The sequence below is a fragment of the Chelmon rostratus genome, chromosome 8 (assembly GCF_017976325.1).
Source record: "Chelmon rostratus isolate fCheRos1 chromosome 8, fCheRos1.pri, whole genome shotgun sequence".
In the NCBI taxonomy this organism is placed as follows: domain Eukaryota; kingdom Metazoa; phylum Chordata; class Actinopteri; order Chaetodontiformes; family Chaetodontidae; genus Chelmon; species Chelmon rostratus.
In genome coordinates this window covers 19,591,819-19,616,510 of record NC_055665.1, presented here as the reverse complement: position 1 = coordinate 19,616,510, position 24,692 = coordinate 19,591,819, and the positions used below count along the sequence as shown (strand labels likewise).

The 24,692-nt window shown below is 42.2% G+C and overlaps 3 protein-coding genes across 4 annotated transcripts; all 3 read left to right on the top strand.

The window, feature by feature from the left end:
• The first annotated feature begins 3,080 nt into the window (after window positions 1-3,080).
• On the top strand, window positions 3,081-15,077 carry washc5 (WASH complex subunit 5). 2 transcript variants are annotated; one of them, XM_041942493.1, is made up of 29 exons: window positions 3,081-3,193; window positions 3,895-4,159; window positions 4,543-4,688; window positions 4,926-5,010; window positions 5,159-5,259; window positions 5,465-5,657; window positions 5,841-5,993; window positions 6,121-6,234; window positions 6,689-6,860; window positions 7,117-7,244; window positions 7,537-7,666; window positions 8,037-8,149; window positions 8,844-9,010; window positions 9,297-9,372; window positions 9,563-9,673; window positions 10,174-10,314; window positions 10,914-10,994; window positions 11,189-11,290; window positions 11,551-11,730; window positions 11,876-12,000; window positions 12,158-12,320; window positions 12,423-12,525; window positions 12,627-12,706; window positions 12,947-13,050; window positions 13,331-13,460; window positions 13,565-13,661; window positions 14,047-14,200; window positions 14,397-14,484; window positions 14,581-15,077. In XM_041942493.1, exons 2-29 carry the CDS (start codon window positions 3,974-3,976, stop codon window positions 14,635-14,637), a joined length of 3,480 nt encoding a protein of 1,159 aa, XP_041798427.1. In that variant the 5' UTR covers window positions 3,081-3,193; window positions 3,895-3,973; the 3' UTR covers window positions 14,638-15,077. The 2 variants fall into 2 exon arrangements, with proteins under 2 accessions (XP_041798427.1, XP_041798429.1); XM_041942495.1 differs by having other exon boundaries at window positions 3,179-3,266.
• A 106-nt stretch (window positions 15,078-15,183) lies between these two features.
• Window positions 15,184-19,423, top strand: nsmce2 (NSE2 (MMS21) homolog, SMC5-SMC6 complex SUMO ligase). The gene is made up of 6 exons (XM_041942931.1): window positions 15,184-15,609; window positions 16,443-16,555; window positions 16,860-17,013; window positions 18,130-18,221; window positions 18,458-18,564; window positions 19,019-19,423. The coding sequence occupies exons 1-6, from the start codon at window positions 15,495-15,497 to the stop codon at window positions 19,128-19,130; spliced, it is 693 nt and encodes a 230-aa protein (XP_041798865.1). The 5' UTR covers window positions 15,184-15,494; the 3' UTR covers window positions 19,131-19,423.
• A 2,509-nt stretch (window positions 19,424-21,932) lies between these two features.
• On the top strand, window positions 21,933-24,361 carry lratd2b (LRAT domain containing 2b). The gene is made up of 2 exons (XM_041942733.1): window positions 21,933-22,291; window positions 22,439-24,361. Exon 2 carries the CDS (start codon window positions 22,650-22,652, stop codon window positions 23,475-23,477), a length of 828 nt encoding a protein of 275 aa, XP_041798667.1. The 5' UTR covers window positions 21,933-22,291; window positions 22,439-22,649; the 3' UTR covers window positions 23,478-24,361.
• The last annotated feature ends 331 nt before the right edge of the window (window positions 24,362-24,692 follow it).

The following is a 24,692-nucleotide window of genomic DNA, read 5'->3' as shown; positions in this document are numbered from 1 at the left end:
CTGAAACCACTTGATAGCCTTGAAATTCCTTTTGGGAAGTGTTTTGGCATCTATGGTGATGTAATAACCTGAACCCTGGCCTTTCCTTATATCATGTTTTAATGGTGTACTCTTGGAGAAAATCGAAAGTTCACACATTATTCTATGAAGCCAAGTCAAATCAGTCTTTGGACCAAAACCACAGATTTATCTTCAAGGGCTTTAAAATCTGAACGCTGTACAACACCCTCGATCCCAAGACCTTTCATTCGGATTGAGCAAATTTCATTCCCAAAATCCACTTTGCATTAGAAGAGCAGAGGATCCCTCCTTCTCCCAGGATGGACAGACATGCGGTAGATGCCCTTGTACAGAGCAAACAGATGTAGCACTGAAAACAAAAAAACTGAATGACCTTCGGTTCTGATCGAAAACTGTTTGTAGCCATGCTAGCAGCGGGGCTCTATGGCAATGTCAGTCTGCTGGTCAGTCCAGGCAGAAATGTCTCAACAACTGTTCAACAGATTGTCATGAAATGTTGCACAGGCATTCAATTCTTTGGTTTGTGTGGCAGTTCTCTGAAGACTTTCTGACAGTTTTCCAGTTTTGATTTAATGTATCTTCACCTTCCCGAGTTACGTATCATATATCGTAAAGATCAGGACAATGCAGCGCATGTAATTTATTGAAGTCGGCTTGAAGTGTAATCATGTGCACCCTTTAACATAAAGGAGATAAATTGAATTCATATAACAATATCAAAAGAAACAGAACAAAGTTAATCACATGAACATGATTAAACACCCGCCATACATGACAGCTTATTTGAGCTCTAATTTGACTTGATGCATGTCGGTGAAATATTTGCTGACATTTGGGCAGAGAGACAGAGAGAGTAGGGCTGTCTCATTTCAGTGAGAGAAGCTTGCTGCAGCTCTCACTTCAAGGGCCTGAAAAAGATCAATGAGGAAGAACAGCAGTGGGACTGGACTACAAATTGAACAGCCTTTAATCACCTCACACAGTTCACAGTAGTGTGAAAGTTCCCGCCATGAAAAGGTTTAATCACTGGACAAGCTGGATAGAGTCAACTTGCTGCTAATAAAGGGCACACAAGGCCTGTGGGGACAAATGCACACATGCATGTTTTTGCTAATGCACCAAGGCACACACACAAACACGCGGATGCCCTTGCATCTCTTTATACATGCTGACACAGGACTTTAAAATCAGCGACTGATAACTGCTGAATACTGATGATAACTTCTAGTTTATTAATCTCAGAGTCATGTTTTCTTGAAAATGTGATCCAAAGTCTTTGATTTGGTGAGTTTTTTTTTAGCCCACAAAGTAGCCCACAGAGTAAGAGGCAATTGTCATTTGTCAGCCAATTCAAGGGTTTCAATGACAAATGATAATTACCTGACCCAACAATTAAATCTGCCAGGCTACTCTGGGAATGAAACCTGAGATCTGTCAGTGCTCTAATGGGCAGAGACATGAGGGTCGTTTGGTCACTCTTCAGTCAATGGATAAAAGAATATACAGTGTGTTTAGAATGTCACTCAATGGGATAACATTTCACACAAGTAGAATCCTTTACCTGTATATGCATTCGATTCATCATAAACAATGAAGTGTTTTACCATAAAAGCAATTATCTGATACTCTACAAAGAGCAATCATGATAACCAGAAGAGAAAACCCTCAAGGCACCAGAAGGTTAATAAATAAGGTGTGCAGTAAGAGACCTCATTAGTGAAAACCTTTCATGATGCTTCCCAGGAAGCCCATATAGTAGCTGACCCAGGTGGTGCAGAGAATGTGACCTTGGTGTGATGGTAAACGGGTAATAAATCCAGTGGCTGCAGGGACACAGTTGTGTAGTTTGTGGACAGCCGGGTCAACGAGGAGGCGAGCTATGAATCTAAATTGCACCTGTCTGTCTTTCTCCCTTGTCCCCACTATAAAATGCATTGAAATAATGGTGCTCCAGTGGCTCGGCGAGATCAGAAGCACGTTATTCAGGACGTTAAACGCAGCTCACCTTGTCATATGTCACACCCTCTGTCACCCAGTTCCCTGTCAATCACCACTTTGCACTAATGAATAAAGCAAAAGCGTTATGAAGATAATCTGCCAAAATACCCTGAAGCAGAAAAACCTTTGCATATCAAAGATAAAATGCAAGTAAAGCGATGCAGTGGTGTTGCATCGAAAGAGTTTCACCCTCCGAACGGTGAATGATGAGGACAGGCACTCTACTATGGCACACAGAGACATCATCTGCTTCAGGACTGAGATGAAACCTCGCTCTGCTACACAGAAAGGTGACAGGTCAGGCAAATAGTTCGCTCCATATGAGTGTTATTAACCCCAGGCTGACACTGCTTGAAGGAAGTGCCTGCCTGCCACTGTGTTAGAGTTATTGGCAGTAACAGTCCAGTTTAATCAGAATTCAAAGGAAACATAAGGGCTCATGCTTACTCACCCATGTTGACCACATGTTGGTCATGCAGACAGTCAGTTTTAAATCAGATCAGACACAGCGGGTGGTAGAGCCTGGTATTTACAAGCAGCAGTCATCATTTCTCCAGCCAAATTGATTTTTACTCTATAGATGACGATGAGTGAGTGGTTTGCTGTGAAAGTGAGAGGAAAGTCACTGCACAGGCCTCCAAGAAAATATATTTTCGGAAGATATTTTTTGCCTGAAGGCTGTAGGATGTTACATTTCTTCCCTGTGGATTTATCTCTGAGATTTTCCACAGTAGGTTGGTTTAATTTCAGTTCAGGCTTATTCTCACTACTCAGTCCCTGCAAATCACTGCATCCCTGTGGAGCCAAAAAAAAATGTGCACTCTGTGCAGTGGAGCAGCAGTGAGAGAGATAAACTGAGGGTACAGTGGATCTCTGTCGCCATCTAGAGAAACATGTACACCTAACTGAGTTTGAGGGCTCGAGTGCACCGTGGAGGCAGACCCAGTGATTCAGGCAGATATAAATATCTTTGATTTACAGCAAGTAGCGTCACTGTGAGCTAATTCTAACGTAATTTTAAATAGAGCAAGTATATTCTTAGTGCTGGAAGGCAAAACATGGGCAACGCTCGTCACTTCCCCGGTGCACTGAATGACAAGAATCAAACACACCCAGCGTCACAGTCATGTGGTTGGTCATGAGGAAGTAAACAGGGAAGAGGGGATCCACAGAGGCAAGCGTTCTTTTACAGTCTACGACGTTTATAATTTGCGGCTATTTAAATTAAATCATCAAGACGTAAAAAAGTTAGTGTACAACAATATGTATGCATCTTTTCATGTGTTTTCGTCTGCAGCGTCAAAGCTGGTCAAAGTAGCTAGCAGGCTATATGCTAGCGTGAGGCTAGTGGCAATAGAAAGAGCTAACAGTTAGCTAGCTAATGCATGACCATATAACAGCTCCTCAGATTCTTCCATTTATTAACCAAACAACAAGCCTATAAAAAGCTAAACGAGAGCTGTCGAAGTTTTTTGATGTGTCTTCAAGAAACCTATGAATTGTGAAACCCAGAAGTGTTAAAATGTTACAAGCACAGATATTTTAGGACTAACGGTAAATTTATACAAGTAATTTGAGTGGTTGTCGCACTGTATTTCCGGTGAGAAAACCTCAATTCTCTTTTAAAGCACTCTGATAGTACTATACATTTGCTACACTTACAGTAAAAGTACTAATGCACTAACACTAATATAATGAGCTATTACCTAAAGCCTTTGGGAGGAGTCAGAACTCAGGACCAGTCTGGGTGATGGCAGGCGTTCAGTGTCTTGCTCAAAGACACTTCAGCAGGGCGGATGAAACTTTCTAAAGAAAAATATGTAAACAGCATAACCAGCCCTCAAATTGAGTTTGTCTTTTCTTTTTTTTTTCCAGCAACTAGGCAGTCAGTTTGCTGCAGAAATCAGAGTCAAGGTGTGGCTGTTTTCATCCTCCTCCTCTTCCTCCAGCCGCTATGGTGGACTTCCTGGCGGAGAACAACCTGTGTGGCCAGGCCATCCTCAGGATAGTTTCTAGAGGAAATGCCATCATTGCTGAGCTCCTGCGCCTCTCTGACTTCATCCCTGCGGTTTTCAGGCTCAAGGACAAGAGCGACCAGCAGAAATATGGAGACATCATCTGTGACTTCAGCTACTTTAAGGTATGGAGTTCGTCCGGGCAGTTGTTTTAAAACATTTTTGGTCTTGAAGCTATCCTTAAGGCCTATGCTTAACATACAAATGCTGACGTGACTACCTAATTACATGTAAATTAGGAAATTAGGCACATGACGCATGCTCATTGTAATGTACTTGATATTCAAGTCATTATTTAATTGGAGGTAATAGGACGGAGAGATAATTTTCTTTCAGATGTAATAACTGCATATCAGCGTTGGCTTTGTAGGGCTGCTGTCAGTTTTTCCTGGAGTTCAGGACATTCTGGACATTTTACATGTTGGGAGCTGCATGTACATTTTCATAAAGACATGAGTAAAGATTGAGTATCGATTCCATTTGTTTCAAGTTGTTGCTTCTTCGCCAGGGTCCAGAGTATTACGAGGGGAAGTTGGAAGCCAAACCTGAGCTTCAAGACCTGGATGAAGAGTTTAGAGAGAACAACATTGAGATTCTGTCAAGGTTCTATCTGGCTTTTGAGAGTGTCCACAAATATATAGTGGATCTGAACAGGTAAGACAGGACCGGGCGACTTAGGTTTATTATTCCGTTCACTTTCAGTTCAGTCAATTTAACTGAAGTTCTTCAGAATACGACAACATGTTTTGAGCTGTCTATTGAAATAGATAATAAAAACACAGTCCCTGACCTCGATTCATGCTCCCGCTCTGCTCTTCTCCTTTTTAAACCACAAATCCAGACAAAGACTATATTACAAGATGTTATTTTATTATCTCCTCCTCTCTACAGATATTTGGATGACCTACATGAGGGTGTTTATATTCAGCAGACCCTCGAGACGGTGCTTCTAAATGAGGATGGAAAACAGCTTTTAGTAAGTAACACAAATGCAAATCACTTTTGACATTGTAACATTACAGCAACAACATTGATTTCCATGCCTTGGCTTTAAAAATTACATGGTAAAACTAACTGAAAAGAGACTACAGAAGGTAATTGTGTATCTTCTCTCTTCCACCCAGTGTGAGGCTCTCTACCTTTATGGAGTCATGTTGCTGGTTATTGACCAAAAAATTGAAGGGGAGGTCAGAGAGAGGATGCTTGTTTCCTACTATAGATACAGGTGCGCCTGTGACTCACACACCCACACACACACATGCTGTGATCAAAATAATGCTTTATATATAAATATAATGCCAACATGTTACACATGTGGCACATATGAACTGTTTATTACTAGATTTATGTTAAGTTCATTAACCACAATGCCAGGTGGTCTCAGTCTTTAAATCGTCTCCCATTATTCTGTTGTTTCACGTGTTCTCTAGTGCTGCCCGTTCATCAGCCGACTCCAACCTGGATGACATCTGCAAGCTCCTGCGCAGCACCGGCTACTCCAGTCAGCCTGGAGCCAAACGGCCAGCCAACTACCCAGAGAGCTACTTCCAGAGAGTTCCCATCAGTACTTCTTTCATCAGCATGGTCATTGGGAGGCTGCGCTCGGACGACATATACAACCAAGTGAGAAGCAGTTGGTTGAACGTCATTCTGAACTTTTAATCAACCGAAATGACAACGTTTGTCTTTTCTGATGATAGTTAAGTTTTCTGTTGTTACAGATATTATGACACTGACACTTGAGTAGGTCTTGATTGTGTCGAATGTCATGTTCGGGATCTAAAATCACATTTTGCTTCCTGTCAGGTGTCTGCGTATCCTCTACCAGAGCATCGTAGCACAGCGCTGGCTAACCAGGCAGCCATGCTGTATGTGTGCCTCTTCTTCAGCCCCTCCATACTGCACACCCAGCAGGCAAAGATGAGGGAAATAGTGGACAAGTACTTCCCCGACAACTGGGTGAGATATTTTGTTATATGGAAGGATTATTCACTGCATATAAACAACTTGTTAAGGCCTGCACTGTGTTTTGGCATTTATGCCCTATCTCATTATGTTTTGTTGTGTTTGTGTTGTCTGTCTGCAGGTTATTAGTATCTACATGGGGATCACAGTGAACTTGGTGGAGGCGTGGGAACCATACAAAGCTGCCAAGACCGCTCTCAACTACACCTTGGACTCTGCAAACATCAAAGAGCAGGTATAAAAAATATGGATTGCTTTCAGCGTCGCACGGTTTCCAGCTTTGTCGATTTGCAGTCCTTCAGTGTCGCACATTATTGTATGCAGGCACTGATAAGTGTCTCTGCAGAATTTGTAAGTCGTCCCGTGCGACTGTGCAGAATCTAAATTGAAACACAAGGGTATTACTCAAATCAGTGACTTTGAAAGACAAATTTAAACTTGTCTTGAAAAGTTTGATGGTTAATGTGCATGAGCTCAAACTGAACTGTCTGGGTACTGAGTCATGAAGAATTCTGCACACGTAGCAGGAGGAGACAACTGAAAAATCCTTGTTTAGTGTGTCATCTACAGACACGCTTCCTAACAGCCACTAGTGGGAGTGAGTGAATGAATAATTTGTTTTCCAAGATGAAAGGTACTTTTAACAGTATCTCTCCCAACCAAAACAACCACCATGACTCTGTGTTTAGGCTACTCGATATGCAGCCAGCATGGAGAGCCTGAGGCCTCAGGTGCAGCAGCTGTTGAAAGAAGGTTTCCTCAGGGAGGAGATCATCCTGGACAACATCCCCAAACTACTCAACTGTCTGAGGGACTGCAATGTTGCAATCCGCTGGCTGATGCTGCACTCCGCGGAGTCAGGTGGGAATACTGGGCAGGTTTTTCCTTTAAGACCCCAATGTAGCTTGGAAAAGAACAGATAATGTTCCTCTTGTGATGCTGTATTTTCTATAAGGAGCCTGAATTTCACTTTTGTCCATTTCTAGGTAGCATGAGCTGCAAAGTTCATAAAGTACATTGCTCCAGACTTCAAAATTTGTGATATCGCCTTTGAAAATATGACTAATAAAAATAGGTTTGTCATGTACACTTAGTCAAATAAGGCATTTTCTTACAGCCTATGACCCAAACAACAAGCGGCTGCGTCAGATCAAAGACCAAGTGCTCAACGACTCCAAATACAAGCCCAAAATCCTGTTCCAGCTCCTGCTAGACACAGCTCAGTTTGAGTTCACACTCAAAGAGGTGAGAGTCTCTCTTCAGTACTCGATAATGTGAATAATGACTGGGAAAACATGGAAAAAGAGGGAACATACTGTCGACTGCTGTCTTTGTAGACAGAGTGAAAATGCGAAATTACTGCTAAAAGCATTTCTCGTTAGGTGTGTCCCCTCCATCGTCTATTAGCATACAGTGAGACAGCATGTGGCTAGCCAGTCTATCACTAGGAGAGGACACAAATTTAATGTTCTCATTACACATGTCATCTGACTAATCCTTCCTCATCGACTCAGCATCTGTACTGTCCCTCCACCAGATGTTCAAGCAGATGTTGTCAGAGAAGCAGATAAAATGGGAGAGCTATAAGAAGGAGGGATCAGAGAGAATGACTGAGCTAGCCGAAGTCTTCTCTGGTGTCAAACCTCTCACCAGGGTGGAGAAAAATGGTGAGTTACACCGTTAGGGTGGATCAGGTGGCAGATGACACACACACACAACACAGCGGTACTGACTAAAAGGAACCTCAGCTGTGCAGCGTTTCATGCTTTGAATGTCACAGATTCAGTTTTGAAACACAAATTCTTAAATGAGGGTAAGCTTGAAGCTGTTCAGAGAAAAATGTTGAGGCAGGGAGACATGGACAAAACACATCAAAAACACAACGCAGGGAAAGGCATATTAAATTTACATCAGTCATACTTACTTCTGTTATTGCGACTCTAGCTCTATCAGAGACACATTTTTCACAACCACCACTTGTGAAAAATACTTGGAGAACAGTCACTCTGCACTAAACACCTGTGTTACTCCTCACAGAGAACTTGCAGGCCTGGTTCAGAGAAATCTCAAAGCAGATCGAGTCTTTGAACTATGAGGACTCCACAGCTGCTGGGAGGAAGACAGTTCAGCTCATACAGGCTCTTGTTGAGGTGAGCAAGATAATGATATTTCACGCCGACTTTACATTTTCACATAAAAGTGACGTCGCTGATCATTCCGATTTGCAATGCCAAACTTTTACTGGATTCTTTGACCTTAGAATCTGAATTTAATAACAATATTTGAATCATTTTATTCTGTTTTGCGGTCCCACAGTTAGTTTGATTGCTTGTGCTTCATGCGTGTAATTCACTAATAAGTGAATCTAAAAACAATTTATGCAAACAGTAGCAAAACAAAGAGACAAATTAACTGCTGTGAAACGTAAATAAATAGAGACACATCGGAGTACTCAATAGAAATGTCTTGTTGGCTCAGTGGACTGTAATGCCTTCGTTTTCTCCTGTCTGTCCTGCCAGTCTGTTGTCAAATAAGAAATGGAACAAATATGATTTTCACAAAAATTACAAACACAGGGTTATGTTTATTTATAAAGCCACTGATAACTGTTTGCACAATTAGCTAGGCCATGGGTACAGTCTTCTGCGCCAACACCAAATTATCCTCATGAGCCAGAAATTTAATGAGTAGCAATAGAGAATTGTCTTTTTTTAACATCAAGAAAATGAGACTGCCAGACGGGTACCTACAATTCTTGGATGCAGACACGTGCTTGCAGTGTTGTTTGCGCTCTGTACGGTTATGTGTGTCTGTAAAAATGTTTTTCTCTTCTCTTCTCTTCAGGTCCAGGAGTTCCACCAGTTGGAGTCTAACCTGCAGGTCTGTCAGTTCCTGGCTGACACCAGGAAGTTTCTGCACCAAATGATCCGCACCATCAATATCAAAGAGGAAGTCCTCATCACCATGCAGATAGTTGGAGACCTGTCTTACGCATGGCAGATAATTGACAGGTGCTTACTGCTAAACAATAAAGCCAAATTAAAATACTAAAAACTGTAAAGTGAATAAATGAATGAATAGAAAGTGACTCTTTGATAAAGCTATTGCGACTCAATTCGATTAAGTGTTGTATTTGCTACTGTCAAAGACAAGGACTTTCTGCATAAATTTTTTTATATAAGCCTTCATGAGGACCTCAGTGCTGCACCCTAACCCTTTAAACTCAACTCAAGTTTATCGTCTTTAGGTTTTGTCTGTATAGCAGATTTCACTTGTGCCTCATGTTTTATTCTGCAGCTTCACATCAATTATGCAGGAGAGCATCAGAGTCAACCCGTCCATGGTTACCAAACTGAGAGCTACGTTTCTGAAGGTGAGGACTATTTGTGCCAAACACACACACACACACACACAGACAAAGGAATAGTAACATTTCTGTATTAATAAATTCTTAAGTTTGCCTTGATTTGGATAATTGCTACCTGTGATTCTAAATATAGTTATTTTGTATGTGTGTGTGTGTGTGTGTGTGTGTGTGTGTGTGTGTGTGTGTGTGAGACCAGCTGGCATCTGCTTTGGACCTTCCGTTGCTGCGAATCAACCAGGCCAACAGTGCTGACCTGCTGAGCGTCTCTCAGTTCTACTCTGGAGAGTTGGTGGCTTATGTCAGAAAGGTACAGTGAAGTCATGCTTTCACCTATGACCTCACAAAAGTAGCTCCTGCGTTTTTTAAGGTTTTCAGCAGAGCGGACACACTCTGACATTTCTTGTGGCACTCATAAATGAACTTGGTTTAAAAACGGTTCCACAACTTTAACAAATGAGCTCCGCATGCTGTAAATTGTTGTTCAGTAACAGCTGCTGCCATGATTAATGTTTCTACAACCATCTGTTTGGCAAATTTAGCCCAAAACAGCTCCTTGGTGGATGTGTACCTTAAGAAGCTATTGCCTTCTGGTTTCATCAGTCACATGCCGTGTTATTTTATGCCAGAGGATTTGCTTCTCCTTGCTGAATACAAGATTCTTCTTCTGCAGCATTGTGCACCATCTGCTTTTGAAGACTAATCTTGACTCCTCTGTCTTAACCCCCCCCCCCCCCCCCCCCCCCCCCTCCAACATATGTTATATTCATGTAGGTGCTCACTTTGGGTATTTTATCTTCTTGTTTCCAGGTGCTGCAGATTATCCCAGAGAGCATGTTTACCTCTCTAGCTAAGATCATCAAGCTTCAGATCCATGACATCATGGAGGTGCCGACACGGCTAGATAAGGACAAGCTGAAGGACTACTCCCAACTTGGGGCTCGCTATGAAGTAAGATAACTGTTGTGTTTGAAACAGTCACACTTTACAATGTGCATGTAGCTCCTGGGTCGTTGTTAGAGTGTCACTGTAGTAAAGGGGAAAAATCCTCCGACATTATATTAAATCAAAATCAGAAAGAGAGGCCTCGAGTCTTTCTGTTTTGATGTCGACTCATCTTCTGTGTGAGGCAATCAAACCAGCTGGCATTTCTGAAGATTTTTCAATCTCACTCACGGCTTTTGATGTGAAATACAAACCAGAAAAGAAGGCCTGATATGGAAACAGATTGCGCAGGCAGAAACTTCATTGAATTGCATTAGTTAGAATTTGTCAGGCTGATTTTGAAATGGCATATTTTGAAATGAGGTCAAATGCCCTCAAATTAAATGTGGTTGTTAGAGAGAGACTAGATTTTCCATTTTAAAGATAAAACAAAACAGCCTGATTGTTCAAGTGCAATATCTGCTGCCATCTCTTTTTATACAAATTATAAAAATATTTTTTTTTTTATCCTAATGCTTTGAGATTGGGCTGATTTGATTTAAGGTTCACTGGATTCTGTCTGTCACATGTGTGCGTAAACATCCTTCTGCTTCATCTGATTACAGGTGGCTAAACTCACCCATGACATCTCCATTTTCACTGAGGGAATCCTGATGATGAAGACCACTCTAGTTGGGATCATTAAGGTAGATGATGTGATAAAGTTATTTGTACTTCTAAAAGGTTTTGTACCTTTACTTTAAGCATGATGACAGAATATTAAAACACCTTTGCCTTTGTCCCAACATGCAGGCAGGGATGTGGTGTTGACTTCAGCCACAGGAACAAGAATAGGTTACTGTAGTGGATTTGACTTTACTAACACACTGTGATGCTTTAGGTGGATCCTAAACAGCTTCTGGAGGATGGCATCAGGAAGGAGCTGGTGAAGAGGGTAGCTTATGCTCTGCACAAAGGATTGATCTTCAACCCCAAGGCTAAGGTCGGATCTGCTATCTGTTGATCGCTGCTTTCTGTCAAGATTTTATAGTGCATTATCGATCACTGAAGTTTAATTTAATGCAATTACATTAAATTGGATTTGCCTACAATACAGCATAGAACATCTTTCTACTGGCTCCATTATTATGTATTTAAAAAAATATGAACTAATGTCCATGTTCTCTTGCCCTGTGAGAATCAAGGATAACAGCAGGGGAAAATGAAACAATGAGACTAAACAAGCGTCTTCCAATCTCTTAGCCAAGTGAGCTGATGCCTAAATTGAAGGAGATGGCAGCCACCATGGACGGGTTCTACAGGTCGTTTGAGTACATCCAGGACTATGTCAGCATTTACGGGCTTAAAATCTGGCAGGAGGAAGTGTCCCGCATCATCAACTACAATGTAGAACAGGAATGCAACAGCTTCCTCAGGGCCAAGGTCAGGCTCAATGCATTAGCATGCTTTTTGCTGTCTCTGATCAGTGGCAGTTCATCCCCCTGCAATCAATAAGATACGCTTTAGTTGTTTGTCTACTTGGCTGTAACGAAGTTGATTGATTGGTTCTTTCCTTTCTTCTAATCAGATCCAGGACTGGCAGAGTGTGCACCAGTCCACCCACATCCCCATCCCAAAGTTTCCCTCTGTGGATGAGTCTGCCACCTTCATTGGCCGTCTCTGCAGAGAGATCCTCCGAATCACTGATCCTAAGTATGTGTCCTCTAATATTACAGCACATTTATTGATTTTTTTCTTTTAAAACAACTTAAATGTGAAGATGGAGATACAAGCTTACAGGTAATATGTGTAGATGCTGAATCTTGCAGTGTTTGGAAGCTTCCCTGACAAACATTGGTCCTTTCTGCAGGGTGACGTGCTACATCGACCAGATGAACACCTGGTACGACCTCAAGAGCCACCAGGAGGTCACCAACAACAGGCTGTTCTCTGAGATCCAGAACACCCTGGGTACATTTGGCCTCAACGGACTAGATCGTCTGCTCTGCTTCATGATTGTCAAGGAACTTCAGGTAATTGGTGTGTCTCTGTGAAGGCTTTTATGGTATCTTCAGTGCATATTGTTTGCAGACTTGAATATATTTGCACCATTAGCAACATATGTCTCCCATCAGAACTTCCTGACAATGCTTCAGAAGACCATCCTGAGGGACAAAGCCGTGGTGGATGTTTTTAAAGCCATGCTGGGTGCTGTCAACCCAGTGCAAGGCATTGTGGGTAGGTATTCATTTCTGAAATCCTACACAACCCACCAGAGTCTTTTTACCCCTTGATAAGAAGCCATGTTTTGTTTTTTGGTTTTTTGTTTTTTTTAACAGCTAATGCCAGCAAAGTGTACGCCAGTGCTGTGGCCAAAACCCAGAAGATCTGGGGTGCCTACCTGGAAGCCATCATGAAGGTACTGCTGCATGATACTCTCTAATATTGTGAATAGAATTAATTATTAACTCAATGTTCATGGTTCATTCTTTGAAGATGAAACATGAGCTCAATTTGTGTTTACAATCTTTAATGCATCTTTAATGATCCCCTCTTTCTCTCCTTTATGTTCATGCCACTCTTCATTGTTGATCATCTGTCAATGCCAATAAAGACATGATGCAATAAAGATAATGAGAAATAAATGCGTTTGTTGTAGGTGGGCCAGATGCAGATTCTCAGACAACAGATCGCTAATGAGCTGAACTACTCTTGCAAGTTTGACTCCAAACACCTAGCTGCTGCCCTGGAAAACCTCAACAAGTCAGTCCAGCCTCACCAACTCAGGACAGACTGCACCATTTCTCTAATATCTCTATAAATATTTAATTATTACCATTTCTTTTGCCAAGAAACCATACCATATTAATTACTTAATGTCAAAGCTCTTGCTGTTTGATTTAAGGAGAGCATATGTGATGTGACTTTTCCTAATTAGAATTTAAGCACAAGTACTAGTTGATAAATGATTATTGCTCTAATTTAAAAAAAATCCTCAGATTCTTCTCTTCATCTACATGAACTCTTATTGTGACCATGCCAGGTCTCTGCTGGCAGACATTGAAGCTCACTACCAGGATCCATCTCTGCCCTACCCTAAAGAGGACAACACTCTCCTGTATGACATCACTGCCCACCTGGAGGCTGCTGGCATTCACAACCCACTCAACAAGGTCTGGAGATTATGGACGTTGCTTCCCACACAGTGTGATTATGGTTTGTTGTAGTTTGTGTGGTTTTCGTTGCAGAGTGCTCTGACCGCCTCTCTTTGTCACAGATCTACATCACCACAAAGCGCCTGCCTTACTTTCCTATCATCAACTTCCTGTTTATTATTGCTCAGCTGCCTAAACTTCAGTACAGCAAAAACCAAGGCAAGTTTTTTCACTTTACTTTACAGCTGCTACTACTCTATCATTAATGTCAAACCAGTGTGCTATCTTGGTTGATGTTTCAGAGAAGCTTGATTTATTTCTATTTCTGTTTATCCATCACATCATATGAGATTATTGGCTGCTGTATCTCTGACAGTTTTTAACTAGGTAGACTGCTCACCGTATTTACAGAGCATTATTTCAGGAAATGTAGGAAGTCACTACATGGACCAGGAAGCTTTAAGGAATGTGAGCACACCAGATTCTTGGTATAACAGAGATAACTTATCTGCAGCGTTTTCCAGTCAGCATGCCAGACTTGCTGGTATGTAAGGCTGCATCCACATGTAAATGACAACACAGCTGATGTCTCGTATTTTCCCAGGAATGACCTGCAGGAAAGCCACAGACCCAGTTGACTGGCCTCCGCTAGTGCTCGGCATGCTCACCCTGCTCAAGCAGTTCCACTCCAGATACACACAACAGTTCATGGCTCTCATTGGTCAGTTCATCCGCTCTATCATGGAGCAGTGCACAAGGTAACAAAACAGACTGTACAACTTTGGAATAATTTTGTAAATTACATACAAATGACATATTTGCACCTCATTTTGTGTAGTTTTTAGTCAAGATATTGTTTCTCTTTTTGTTTGCTTGATCTGAGTACTTTTACAAAATATATCCTGTTATGGCTTCATGAACTCATGTTTTAGTTTTAATTTGATCCCATCATAGTCAGAAGATCCCTGACATGCCTTCTGATGTGGTGGGAGCTCTGATGTTCTTGGAAGACTATGTAAAGTACACAAAACTGTCGCGCAAGGTAGGACAACTTTGACCTTAGCAATGCCTTGCATTTTTACTGTGTGTATTGTTCGGTAGTAATGTGCATTTCTCTTTCATTCACTGTACTTTTAAGGTTGCTGAAGCCCATGTGCCCAGTTTCATTTTTGATGAATTCAGAACAATACTGTGAAGATCTGGAAGAAGCATTTCATCCAAAAAATTCTGCTTTTGTTCGCATAGGCTTTTTTCACTCAAGACATTTTCACTTTTCATATTAGGAGAAGCATGGGAGCTGCTAATAGCATTCATGATTGCTTCATTCTATCCAAGCATCTCAGTAAGTCATGTCAGGGAGACAGGATACACATTAACAGAGTCCTGAAAGTAAAGCAGCTAAATGGAGTTCAGCCTCCAGTGATTACGTGATTTGTAACTGTGCTTCAATGTCTTCCATGAAAAATGCCTATCGAATTGTTTACTTTTACATTTCATTGACCATTAATGTCTTAATGCACTATTAATAGATTGTACATAGATAGAAAATTTAACTAAACTAAATTTAAATTACTAAGTTTGCTGACTTTGTATATTTTCACTTCATGCCATTTCCAAATAAAAATTCATTTATAAAACCGACTGTTCATAATATGATGTTTTTGTTTCATTTCAGTTGACAGGTGGATCTTTTTGTCAAGGCTTTTATTTTGAAAAAAAAAACCCAAACAAACCCGGAAGTCAATACTTACGCCAGCCGTTGTAGTTATTTTTTCGCGCGTCGTTCGGAAGTGCTGCTTCTTTTTTTCATATAACTAGTTCACTTTTGACTTAGTCTCATATTTGCACTAGGGAAAAAAACTTCAATAGATTAAGACTGCTATTTCGCATTCATACAGTAACTCGTATGTTAGCTAACTAGGCGACGTTAAGCTAACTGGATCAGGAGCAGGCGACGTTAGGAAGCTAGGCAAACAACTATAGTTAGTCTAACTTTAGATTATGTTCGACGTTATTGTGTCTGTTCACGCAGGATAGAAGATATCCGTCATAATGTCGTTTAGCGCGGTTCACGGAACACTGTCGAGCCTGAAGTCATGTCAGGCCGACATCGGGACGGGGATGGACATAGTAACAGACGTGGCTATGGACCTGGCGGAATCACAGGGTAATGAATAGAAGTGCTCCCAGTATGTTATACTTACTGGCTTTACTGGCCTTTTTCAATCTCTGTGTTTTTTTTTATTGAGCTTTAACCAAATTCGACTCTAAATTTAGCGCTACGTAGTAATCAGGTATATCCACAATTATCCAATGCTGGTTCCGGTGTTGCTATAGATTAAATAAGTGTATTTCCAGTGGTGGAAAGTAACGTTAATATATTTGACTTCACCACAGCAACATTACGTACAATTTTGAGCTAAGTTACCCGTAACGTTACGTTACCGACAGTCGGATATTTCTATTTTGTGCTTTACCTTCATGCTCACTTTATTCCTCCACGCCACTGCATTGGAGAGGGTATTATTATTCTAATTGTTGCTCCACTACATCGATGTGGCAGCTACAGCTAATTTTACTGGTTACTTTACAGTCATATCTTTCACAAAACAAAAATCCATGAGTGGTTGACAAAATGTGATGCATTCGCATAGAATAAACTACCCAGCAGTATACAAAGTAGTTAACATGAGCTCCATCTTAACCAACTGTTACATTAAGTACTGCTAAAATGCTTATGCTACAATGATAATGACCCAATGATGTAATGATGCATACAATTATACAAGCAAGGGCCATTCTGAGTACTCGTGCCTTTGATACACTGAAGTATAAGCAACAGCTTATACTATTTTTAAGATATGCAAGACTTTGACATGTAGTGGAGTATTTTATATAATGTATATTGATATCTATTGTATGCAGCAGGGTCTTGCTCCTTTTACTGAAGTAAATGATCTGAATACTTTTTCAGTCACCTTGTGTGTTGTTATGTTACAGATAAAGACGTGAACCCTGCAATCGACGAGATGAGGGCTATGATTCTGGAGTGTGCCAAGCTGGACAGGGAGATTAACTGCTTTGTTGACATCGTACAACAAGTCACAACAAAGGTGAGAGCAACTTGGCATGGTCTGATCACATAAGTGGAAAGCATCCTTTCCCCTTGTACTAAATGAACAGGTCAGCCTCAGGATGTCTTACTGGGATAAGGACTTAAATGTCCAAAAAGAGCATATAGATGATTGGTTCTTTGTAAAGTCAAGCACTTATGGTGGTGCCTGCTACTCTGTGCACACCCAGTTTGGAGTGGCTTAATGTCAAGGTGTTTATTTTTAATGCCACAAAAATACTAAGGTTTACTCTAACTGTAGAGAAATGTAGAGAAATAAGCCTGACCTGTTTCAATTTCTACAGGTTACTACACAGCAGCCAGAGGCAATGTTCAGCATGTGTGCCAAAGTGAAGGAGCAGTTCACAGAGAGGACAGCCAGGCTCTCTGACGCCGACCTGCAGAATCACCCCAAACTCGTGGCTTTCAAGGAAAGCATCAAGAGCTCGCTCAACCAAGGTAAGGCCTGTGCAGAGAAGAGATGGGGGGAGAAGTCTAAATGTATTCACCGCTTACTCAATGCAACGCATTCAGAACTTACAGTAGACTTTGATAATAGCTGTGCTTGCAGGAGGGCTTCTCAGCCAAGGAGAGAGAGAGAGAAATCTCGGGATGTGTCCTTTTTCAGGATAATTAGCTTAATTTCAAACAAGCACACCAGAGTTGGCAGAGTTTACTGTTGAATAATTATGTTTGTCTGCCACACTGTAGCTGTTATTTTCTGCTTTTTAACTGTTGTCCTTATTACACCACTTATTAAAAAGGTGGCCACACACAGACAGTGCCATATTTTTCAGTTCTTTGTAGAGATTATGAGTGAAATTGCTGCTGCACCGGTGTTATTTTCCCAGCCTGATGCAGTCCTAGAAGTAACATTGTGTGAGAAAACATATTTGAGGTGTGAACTGAGGTGACTTCATCACATCATTTCATATACTACTGCAATAACATAGGTTATTCACTGAATGAGCAGCAAAACTATCACCTCATGCTCCTTTTGAGGGATGCTTTATGATGCTTGCATGTTGCTGTCTTAAAGGCTGAAATTAAAACCTGTCACCCTATTGGCTGGGCAATTGCATCATTACCTAAAAGAGTTTAAGCATCGTGGGGAAAAAAAATCATGTTTTTGTTTTAAATACCTTGAGCACAGGATGGCCTTTGACTATTCAATTGTTGTAGCTGCGCTGGGACATCAACAATAGATACTGTGAACTTTATACGTGGGCTACAAAGGGGGGTGGGGTGGGGGGTGGGTGTGTTTGATGTCTTTGTACCTCTGTGAGCAGCTGAGATTCTTGTGTGTGCATGTTTGTTACTGTGTATCTATTGATGTAATATCTTTAGGGTATATGTATGGCTATAAATGTACGTGGCTGTGTGTATTCTGCTAAAGTAAGCGTTTGTGAAGTGGTGGTAAAATTTATCAAATCCTTCATGGCTAATTTTATTTTTTTTTACATTGAATAACATGCAGGATTAGCTCTGAATTCATAAGCACCCAAGTGGGACATGTTTCAGCTAAACCCATGTCCTTGCACATTTGGAAACACACTGCATGTATGTTGTTTTCAGCCAACCAAGAGCCAGCAGCGAACACGGAAGAGCTCGACGAGGACATTGTTGTTTCACAGAGCCAGGTCAACTTCACCTGCCCGCTCACACAGGTAGACCACTCCATCCTGCTGATCGGTTATTTTACATTACAGTAATTCATGCTGTCACACTTTTTTTCTTGTTTCAAAACGTTTCCATCTTATCTTTACCTAATTGCTGACAATAAGTTATACGTTTCAGTATTAGCAAAGCAGAAAACCACCTTTTTTTGATGTTTTAGCAGCTAACTTGTGTCATGGCCTGCATGTTTCATTATATAACATACCACTGTGTATCTGTATTCAAGGTGGAGATGGTGAACCCGGTTAAGAATAAAAAGTGTAACCACCACTATGACGAAGGAGCCATACTGGGCCTCATCAGAACAAGACACAGCCAGAAAAAGAAATGCCGGTAAGACGCGCTCCCTTGGAGGGCTGTTAGAAAGTTGAGTCAGGTTTTACCGCAGTAAACAACTCAGCAGGCTGGCGTGGGACCAGCAGTCTGTCTTAATTCACATTTTCTTTATTATACTGCTTTGATGTTGGAATGAAATTAAATGTGTCTGGTCCAAGAGGAACACTGATGAAATTCCAGCGCTGGTCTATGTTGTTGTCAAACAAACTTGCTTACTGTCTTGAGTCCTGACTTGTGGTCACTGTGCACACCTTATGTGCACAGTTACAGCAGAATTACTCGAGAGGGCTTTGCTCATTCTGTTTGACTGATGAAATGCTGTTGTACTTGTCTGCAAGAGTGTCAGTGCTGAGATTTTTATTTGAACTCGCACTTGCTCACATTGGTGTGAATTTGTGTGTTTCGATGCCGTTATATGTGTTAACCTTCCCTCTCTTCCTCTGTCCTCTAGCTGTCCTGTGGTGGGCTGTGAGAACACAGATGTGAGCAAGTCGGATCTGATTCCTGACCAGCTGCTGAGGAGAATGATCCAGAGCCAGAAGAGGCAGGGCAAACGGATATAGCACTCTACATTTTTACTGGCAGAGTCAAGTTAGAGTTTAAGAAGAGATGACCTGTTTGTGTTTCAGCTGGAGCATTTTGTTCACTCCAGACTTGTTGAATGTAAATAAAAGCTGCACCTTTTCACAAATGCGTAACACCAAACTTGTATTTGTAACTGGGAGCGTGTGGGTAGATCATTTTTCAAATATTTTGCTGCCTACATGATGCAGCAAGTTGTCAGAACCACAAGAGGGCGGTGTCTGCAGGAGGACACAGGATCCATGTATCCTGCAGAGCCAGAACAGAAAGCATGACCTTTTGATCTCTGGACTATATATTCTCAGATCCAGGTGTGCTGCAGGATAGTTGGTAGAGTAGAGTGATCACTACTGGCAACTTTAAATCCAGCAGGTGCTCATTTGAGCCTTCAGGTTAGTGAGCATATTCATATATGTGTACTTTGCATACAATCTGAACCAAGAGTAATGCCATAAAGTTTCAAAATGTGACTGTGTCTTGTGATAAAACTTGTGATACATTTCTGCAGATAACTGCAGTAGGATACTGGAGATACCAAAAGAGCTTCTTCAAAAACACAGTTTTGTGAATGAGCCACAAACCGTTCTTTAACATCAGCGGGAATGCACTTACGTGATTAAATCTCTCCCTTCCTGCCGGCTCTCACTCCCTGTGTGGAGTCTTTGTTCCAGAGAGAAACAAAGGCAGTGTTGAGATGAAGCTAGGTGAAGCTAATCTTTTATTAACCTGGCACCAGGCACTTTTGAAAACCTCTAATTGCCCGTTCTCTCCAAACAGTGCGTCACACAGCACTAAGAGCATTTCACCGATTAAGTGGCAACAAATGATCTAGCTAATGTTGACTCATTCATTTCTCCAGTCTACTTCATTTTGAATTACCATTCTGCAAATGTAATCCTGTTTACTGCACAATATGTTAAGTCACAGGTAATGCCACAACAACAGTTCAATTTGTGGGAAGTGCACATGCAAACACGCACCAGCATAACATTCACCGCATCACAGGCAGCCCCATTAAAGCTGTTTCTCCGGATGGATGCGGAGCTGGATATCCTCAGAAATTCAATCACAACACCGTACAGACATGCAGTGCTGAGGGAAAAAAAAAAAAAAAACCCAAACAATCCAATCAATTCCCCATAGATGTTTGCTTTCTTCTGGTTATGTTTGATCTGGAATTCACATTCATCTGTTGAAAAGCTCTGAGAAGAAGGTGTAATGGCTGCCTGAGACACTGTAAGCCTCGATATCTGGCTTGTCCAAGGAGGATTTTACCTTTGGCTGAAAGTGAAAGCAGTCTCACTTCCCAGTGCAGGAGTCCTGGCTGGGGCAGTGCCAGAGCTGGATGGAGAGGGAGGAGAACAGATGAGGCTGGCCCTCCAAAATTCTGCTTTGATCCAGCTTCGCTCCCACTGCTTTTTGGTGCTAAACCCAAACAGTTTGACACTCCCATCAAAAAGGAGTCTGGCTCCTCGTCTTGTTGACACACTGGTGTAGAGTTGTCGAGGATTGTTGCCAATGACCTCCCCCCTCTGATGTGAATAAACAATTTCCTTTAGCAAGCAAACACAACAGAGCCGTTGCTTGTGTTATTAGCAACACTTATGCTTTTCCAACTGTGAAAAGAGTCTATAGTCAGAAGAATGCATTTCAGAGTTACTTCCATCACTGTTCTGATTTCCCAGCCGGCCTTCATGATGCGTAGATCTTTGCATCTCAAGAGGTTTGGAGACAAAATCCAGTGCAAAGTTAATATACAGAAAGAACCATATTACTCAAGTCCTTTGATTCGATTGTATAAAGCTATGTCTGCTTGTTTACAATGACGCAACCCCAAGTTCAATGGGACACAAATTGAATAAAAATGTATGGCTTTCAGTTTTGCAGAACATCTGATTTGATTGAATCAAGCGATTTTGGTGGGGCGGTTTGGGTTTGAAAGGATAAAGAAAACCACAGTTAATAGCATTTAGTCTCGAATAGTAGTATTTTTCAAGTCTTTATGATCCTAATCCTCAAATGACATCATGAGGCCTTATACATACAGTACAGGGATAATGTAAGATTTCACTTTCCAATCTGATTTCACTTTTAAACCTCATTTAATCAGGACACACAACTTTCTGAATTTGGAAACAATGGAATAATTGACTGGAGTAGTGAGCACGGCACAACTGGTTACTGCACACCCGCTGTAAACTAAACCAAATTCAGGATTTTACACTTTCTTTTTGTTATACACTAATTATATATTTACATGGAAATATTTCCTTCCTTCATACAGTGTGTGTGTGTCCGCCACTCTGTTCATGAAAGTTTAGATTTTTTAATATTACTTCTCTGACTTTTTTATGGGCTCACACTCCTCTTTTGTAGAGTCATTAAAACATGTGGACCTATAACCCAGTTCCACTGTGTGCTCTGTATTGATCACATGAGTGTGGACTTCAGTGTTTGTGTGTGGTACTGAGAAGTGGCTTTGCTGACTTTATGTTTAACTGTAGTTATTTTAAAAAGACCATGTATCTCTATAACATTCCACATCTATATTATTAAATCAATTTCTTCATTGATGAGATTAATTACTGTATTTTATGTTCTTAATTCCCTTAAAACAATCTCCAAAGCGAATCAAACTGCAGTGGAAACATCTCACTCTGCTGGATGCTTTTCTTCTTCTCTGAAGTAAACTTGAGAGTGAATATGTAAATGAGGCACGCAGGCGCACTGTTGCTTTAAAAGACAACACCTCCCAGCAGTCAGTCGATCCTGGTTGAGTTCAGCTGCAACAAGCGCTGTGGTCCGCACTCCGCACGGTCTGTGGAGCAGAGCGCAGCGCGCAGCGCACAGGCAGACAGGAAGCAGCAGCCGCCGCCAGCGCGCTGTGAAGCAGCCTTGTTCGTTTTACCGATGTGACGACAGGCGTGTGTGTTTGTGTTTGTGTGTGTGTGTGTGAGAGAGAGAGCTGCTGGCAGGAACTGAACTGCATGTGAGTGCGGAGACTTTCACCGTGGACCGACCTGGAGAAAATGAACCGAGTCATTGTGGAGAGCGACTGAGAGGGACTAACGTGGCAGCAGAGGTGTAGGTGATACCGCGCAGTATCGAGGTGGCGTAAAAAGTGAAGACAGTGGTTATATTGGTGAGTATTGTGAAACCTGTGCGTCAACAGGTGTGTCAGGTCACACCTGTCGGGAATGTAAACTACGCGTTTTGTTTAACTTGCAGATAGGCTTGTGGGTGTGCTGAGCTCCGTGTTTAAGATGCTGTCTTGTTCATTTCCGTCCAGGTCGGCGCACTTGGCGTTCATTAGGAGGATCGATGCAGCTGGACATGGATTATTGGCGCCCGTCTTCACCGCTTTGGATTTAGTTAAGACGCCGCACAGCACCGCGCCGCCCTCCGCCTCTCCTCCCCGCTGATCTGAGCGCGCCAGGAACAGGTGGATCCTGTTTGTGTGTGCTCGGCTTTATCTCCCCCTTCATCCACCTTTCACCTTTATGGGGAACCAGGTGGAGAAACTAACGCATTTAAATTACGCAGAGGTGCCAACGTCGGACCCAAATGGGTTCGACCCGGACGACGACGGACCGCGGATCGGCGTCTCATACATTTTCTCCAACGACGACGGCGACGACGACCAGGACGATCATTTGGACCACTTTTCGTCGGCCAGCCACGCCGTAAACCATGAAGAGAAGCCCTTCGACCCGCAGGACGAGCTGCAGTGCGCGATTCACTACCGAGAGGAGTGTGTGTACGAGAGACCCGCCGGAGGCGCGACGTACTCTGCGGAAAGTCTCCTGAACAAGTGCAGACCCGGAGACCTGCTGGAGTTTGTGGCCACTGGGCAATACCCGCACTGGGCTGTTTACGTCGGGGACTTCCAGGTGGTTCACTTGCACAGGGCTGAGATAAAGAACAACTTTCTCACCGACGTGAGCCAAGGCAAAAAAGGCAGGATAGTGAACAGCCTCTACAGGTACCGTGCGCTCCCGCCGGAGGTGATTGTGCGCAACGCCCTGGACCACGTTGGGTCGAGAGACAGAGAGCTCTACTGGAGGAACTCTGAATGTTTTGCCGCCTGGTGCCGCTTTGGCAAACGGGAGTTCAAAATCGGAGGGGAGATAAGGATAGGAAAGCAGCCGTACAGGTTAAAACTACTCTTTTCGGAGAAGAAGAGTCACGTCTTGGAGTTTCAGAGCTTGGAGGACGTGATCATGGAAAAGAGGAGGAACGATCAGATCGGCAAAGATGCTGTGATGCAAGAGCTGGCCAACCACCTGAACGCAACAAACGAAATCAAAGAGGAGCGTTTTGTGAACTGATGGTGGATGCTGTGGCCATCTGACGCGGGTGTGAGCCTTAGGTCAAAGGTGGTGTTCAGTGGAAAATGCCCACTTCTCACGCTGAAAAACAAGCGTGCTGCTGAGGGAGCGTTGATCCCTCCAGTCACCCAGTAAGAGCTTTGTGTGTGAGCTGGGCGCATGTGCCACAATGCAAACAAAGGTCTATCTTCAGAGGGAGTTAATATTCATCTTAAATGTGTTTTTCCAAACTGAGAGGAAACGCCTTGACATCTGGGGTGACTTTTGTTTCTTTTTTTCAAGTGCATTAGCAAAGCACATCTCGAGGGCCAAAACAAAATTCCCACAAGCTGATTTGCATCGGAAACGAGTGAAAATTGCACGCTTGCAGGTTTCCTCCCCCCTTCGAAGAATGATGAGATTTTTCACACCCATCTCAAGATGAAGAGACTTGTTTTGCTGGATGCATTTGCATCCGAGCTGCACCTGCAGTCTCATCATTTGGGGAAGAAGTCAGAATTTAATTGGCCATAATTATCTTTCTAATCCAATGAATCTTTGCACAGAGGAGCAAAACCTGTACTTCTACCTGACGAGAGTGCTGAAAGTGCTTGCCCCTGTACAACTCAGGTGCTGGAGATCAATACAGAGTGGAAGAGAGACGACTACTTGCTTTTATTATTGTGTGTCAACTTTGAGGATCCCCTTTTGTTCCTTTCTATCCAGTCATCACACAGCTTTACCCACTCTTCACCTACCTTGACACTGTTCACAGCTGCGACAGTGCGCTAGTATTGATTCATCCATTTCAACAGTTTATTTTTTGAAAAAAAAAAAAAAGATGTTTGTATGAAGGAAAAAGGAAATAAATCTATATTTGAACAGTAAAGGTTTTCTTTTTCTGTTCAGTAAAGGATTGTCACTGACCTTCGCATGATGGATGGTGATGTTGGTACAATGATAATCAGTCATTTAAAACCATGAATCTCAGGAAAGGTAGGGGAGGTCACTCTATATTCTAGTCAAACCCTGCATCCTTAACACCACAAACGCCAGCGTTGTTTTGCACTTCACAGACTATTTGAAAGCGGCTACGCCACCGCCATCACAATCCCAGTTCACAACCCAGAGGAGCCTCGGCTCCACCTGTTCGACCAGTGAGATCCCTGCTTTTTGTTTGTCTGATGAAGAGTGCTGGCTGCCCTACAGTCAAAGCTACTAATGCTGCCAGTTTTG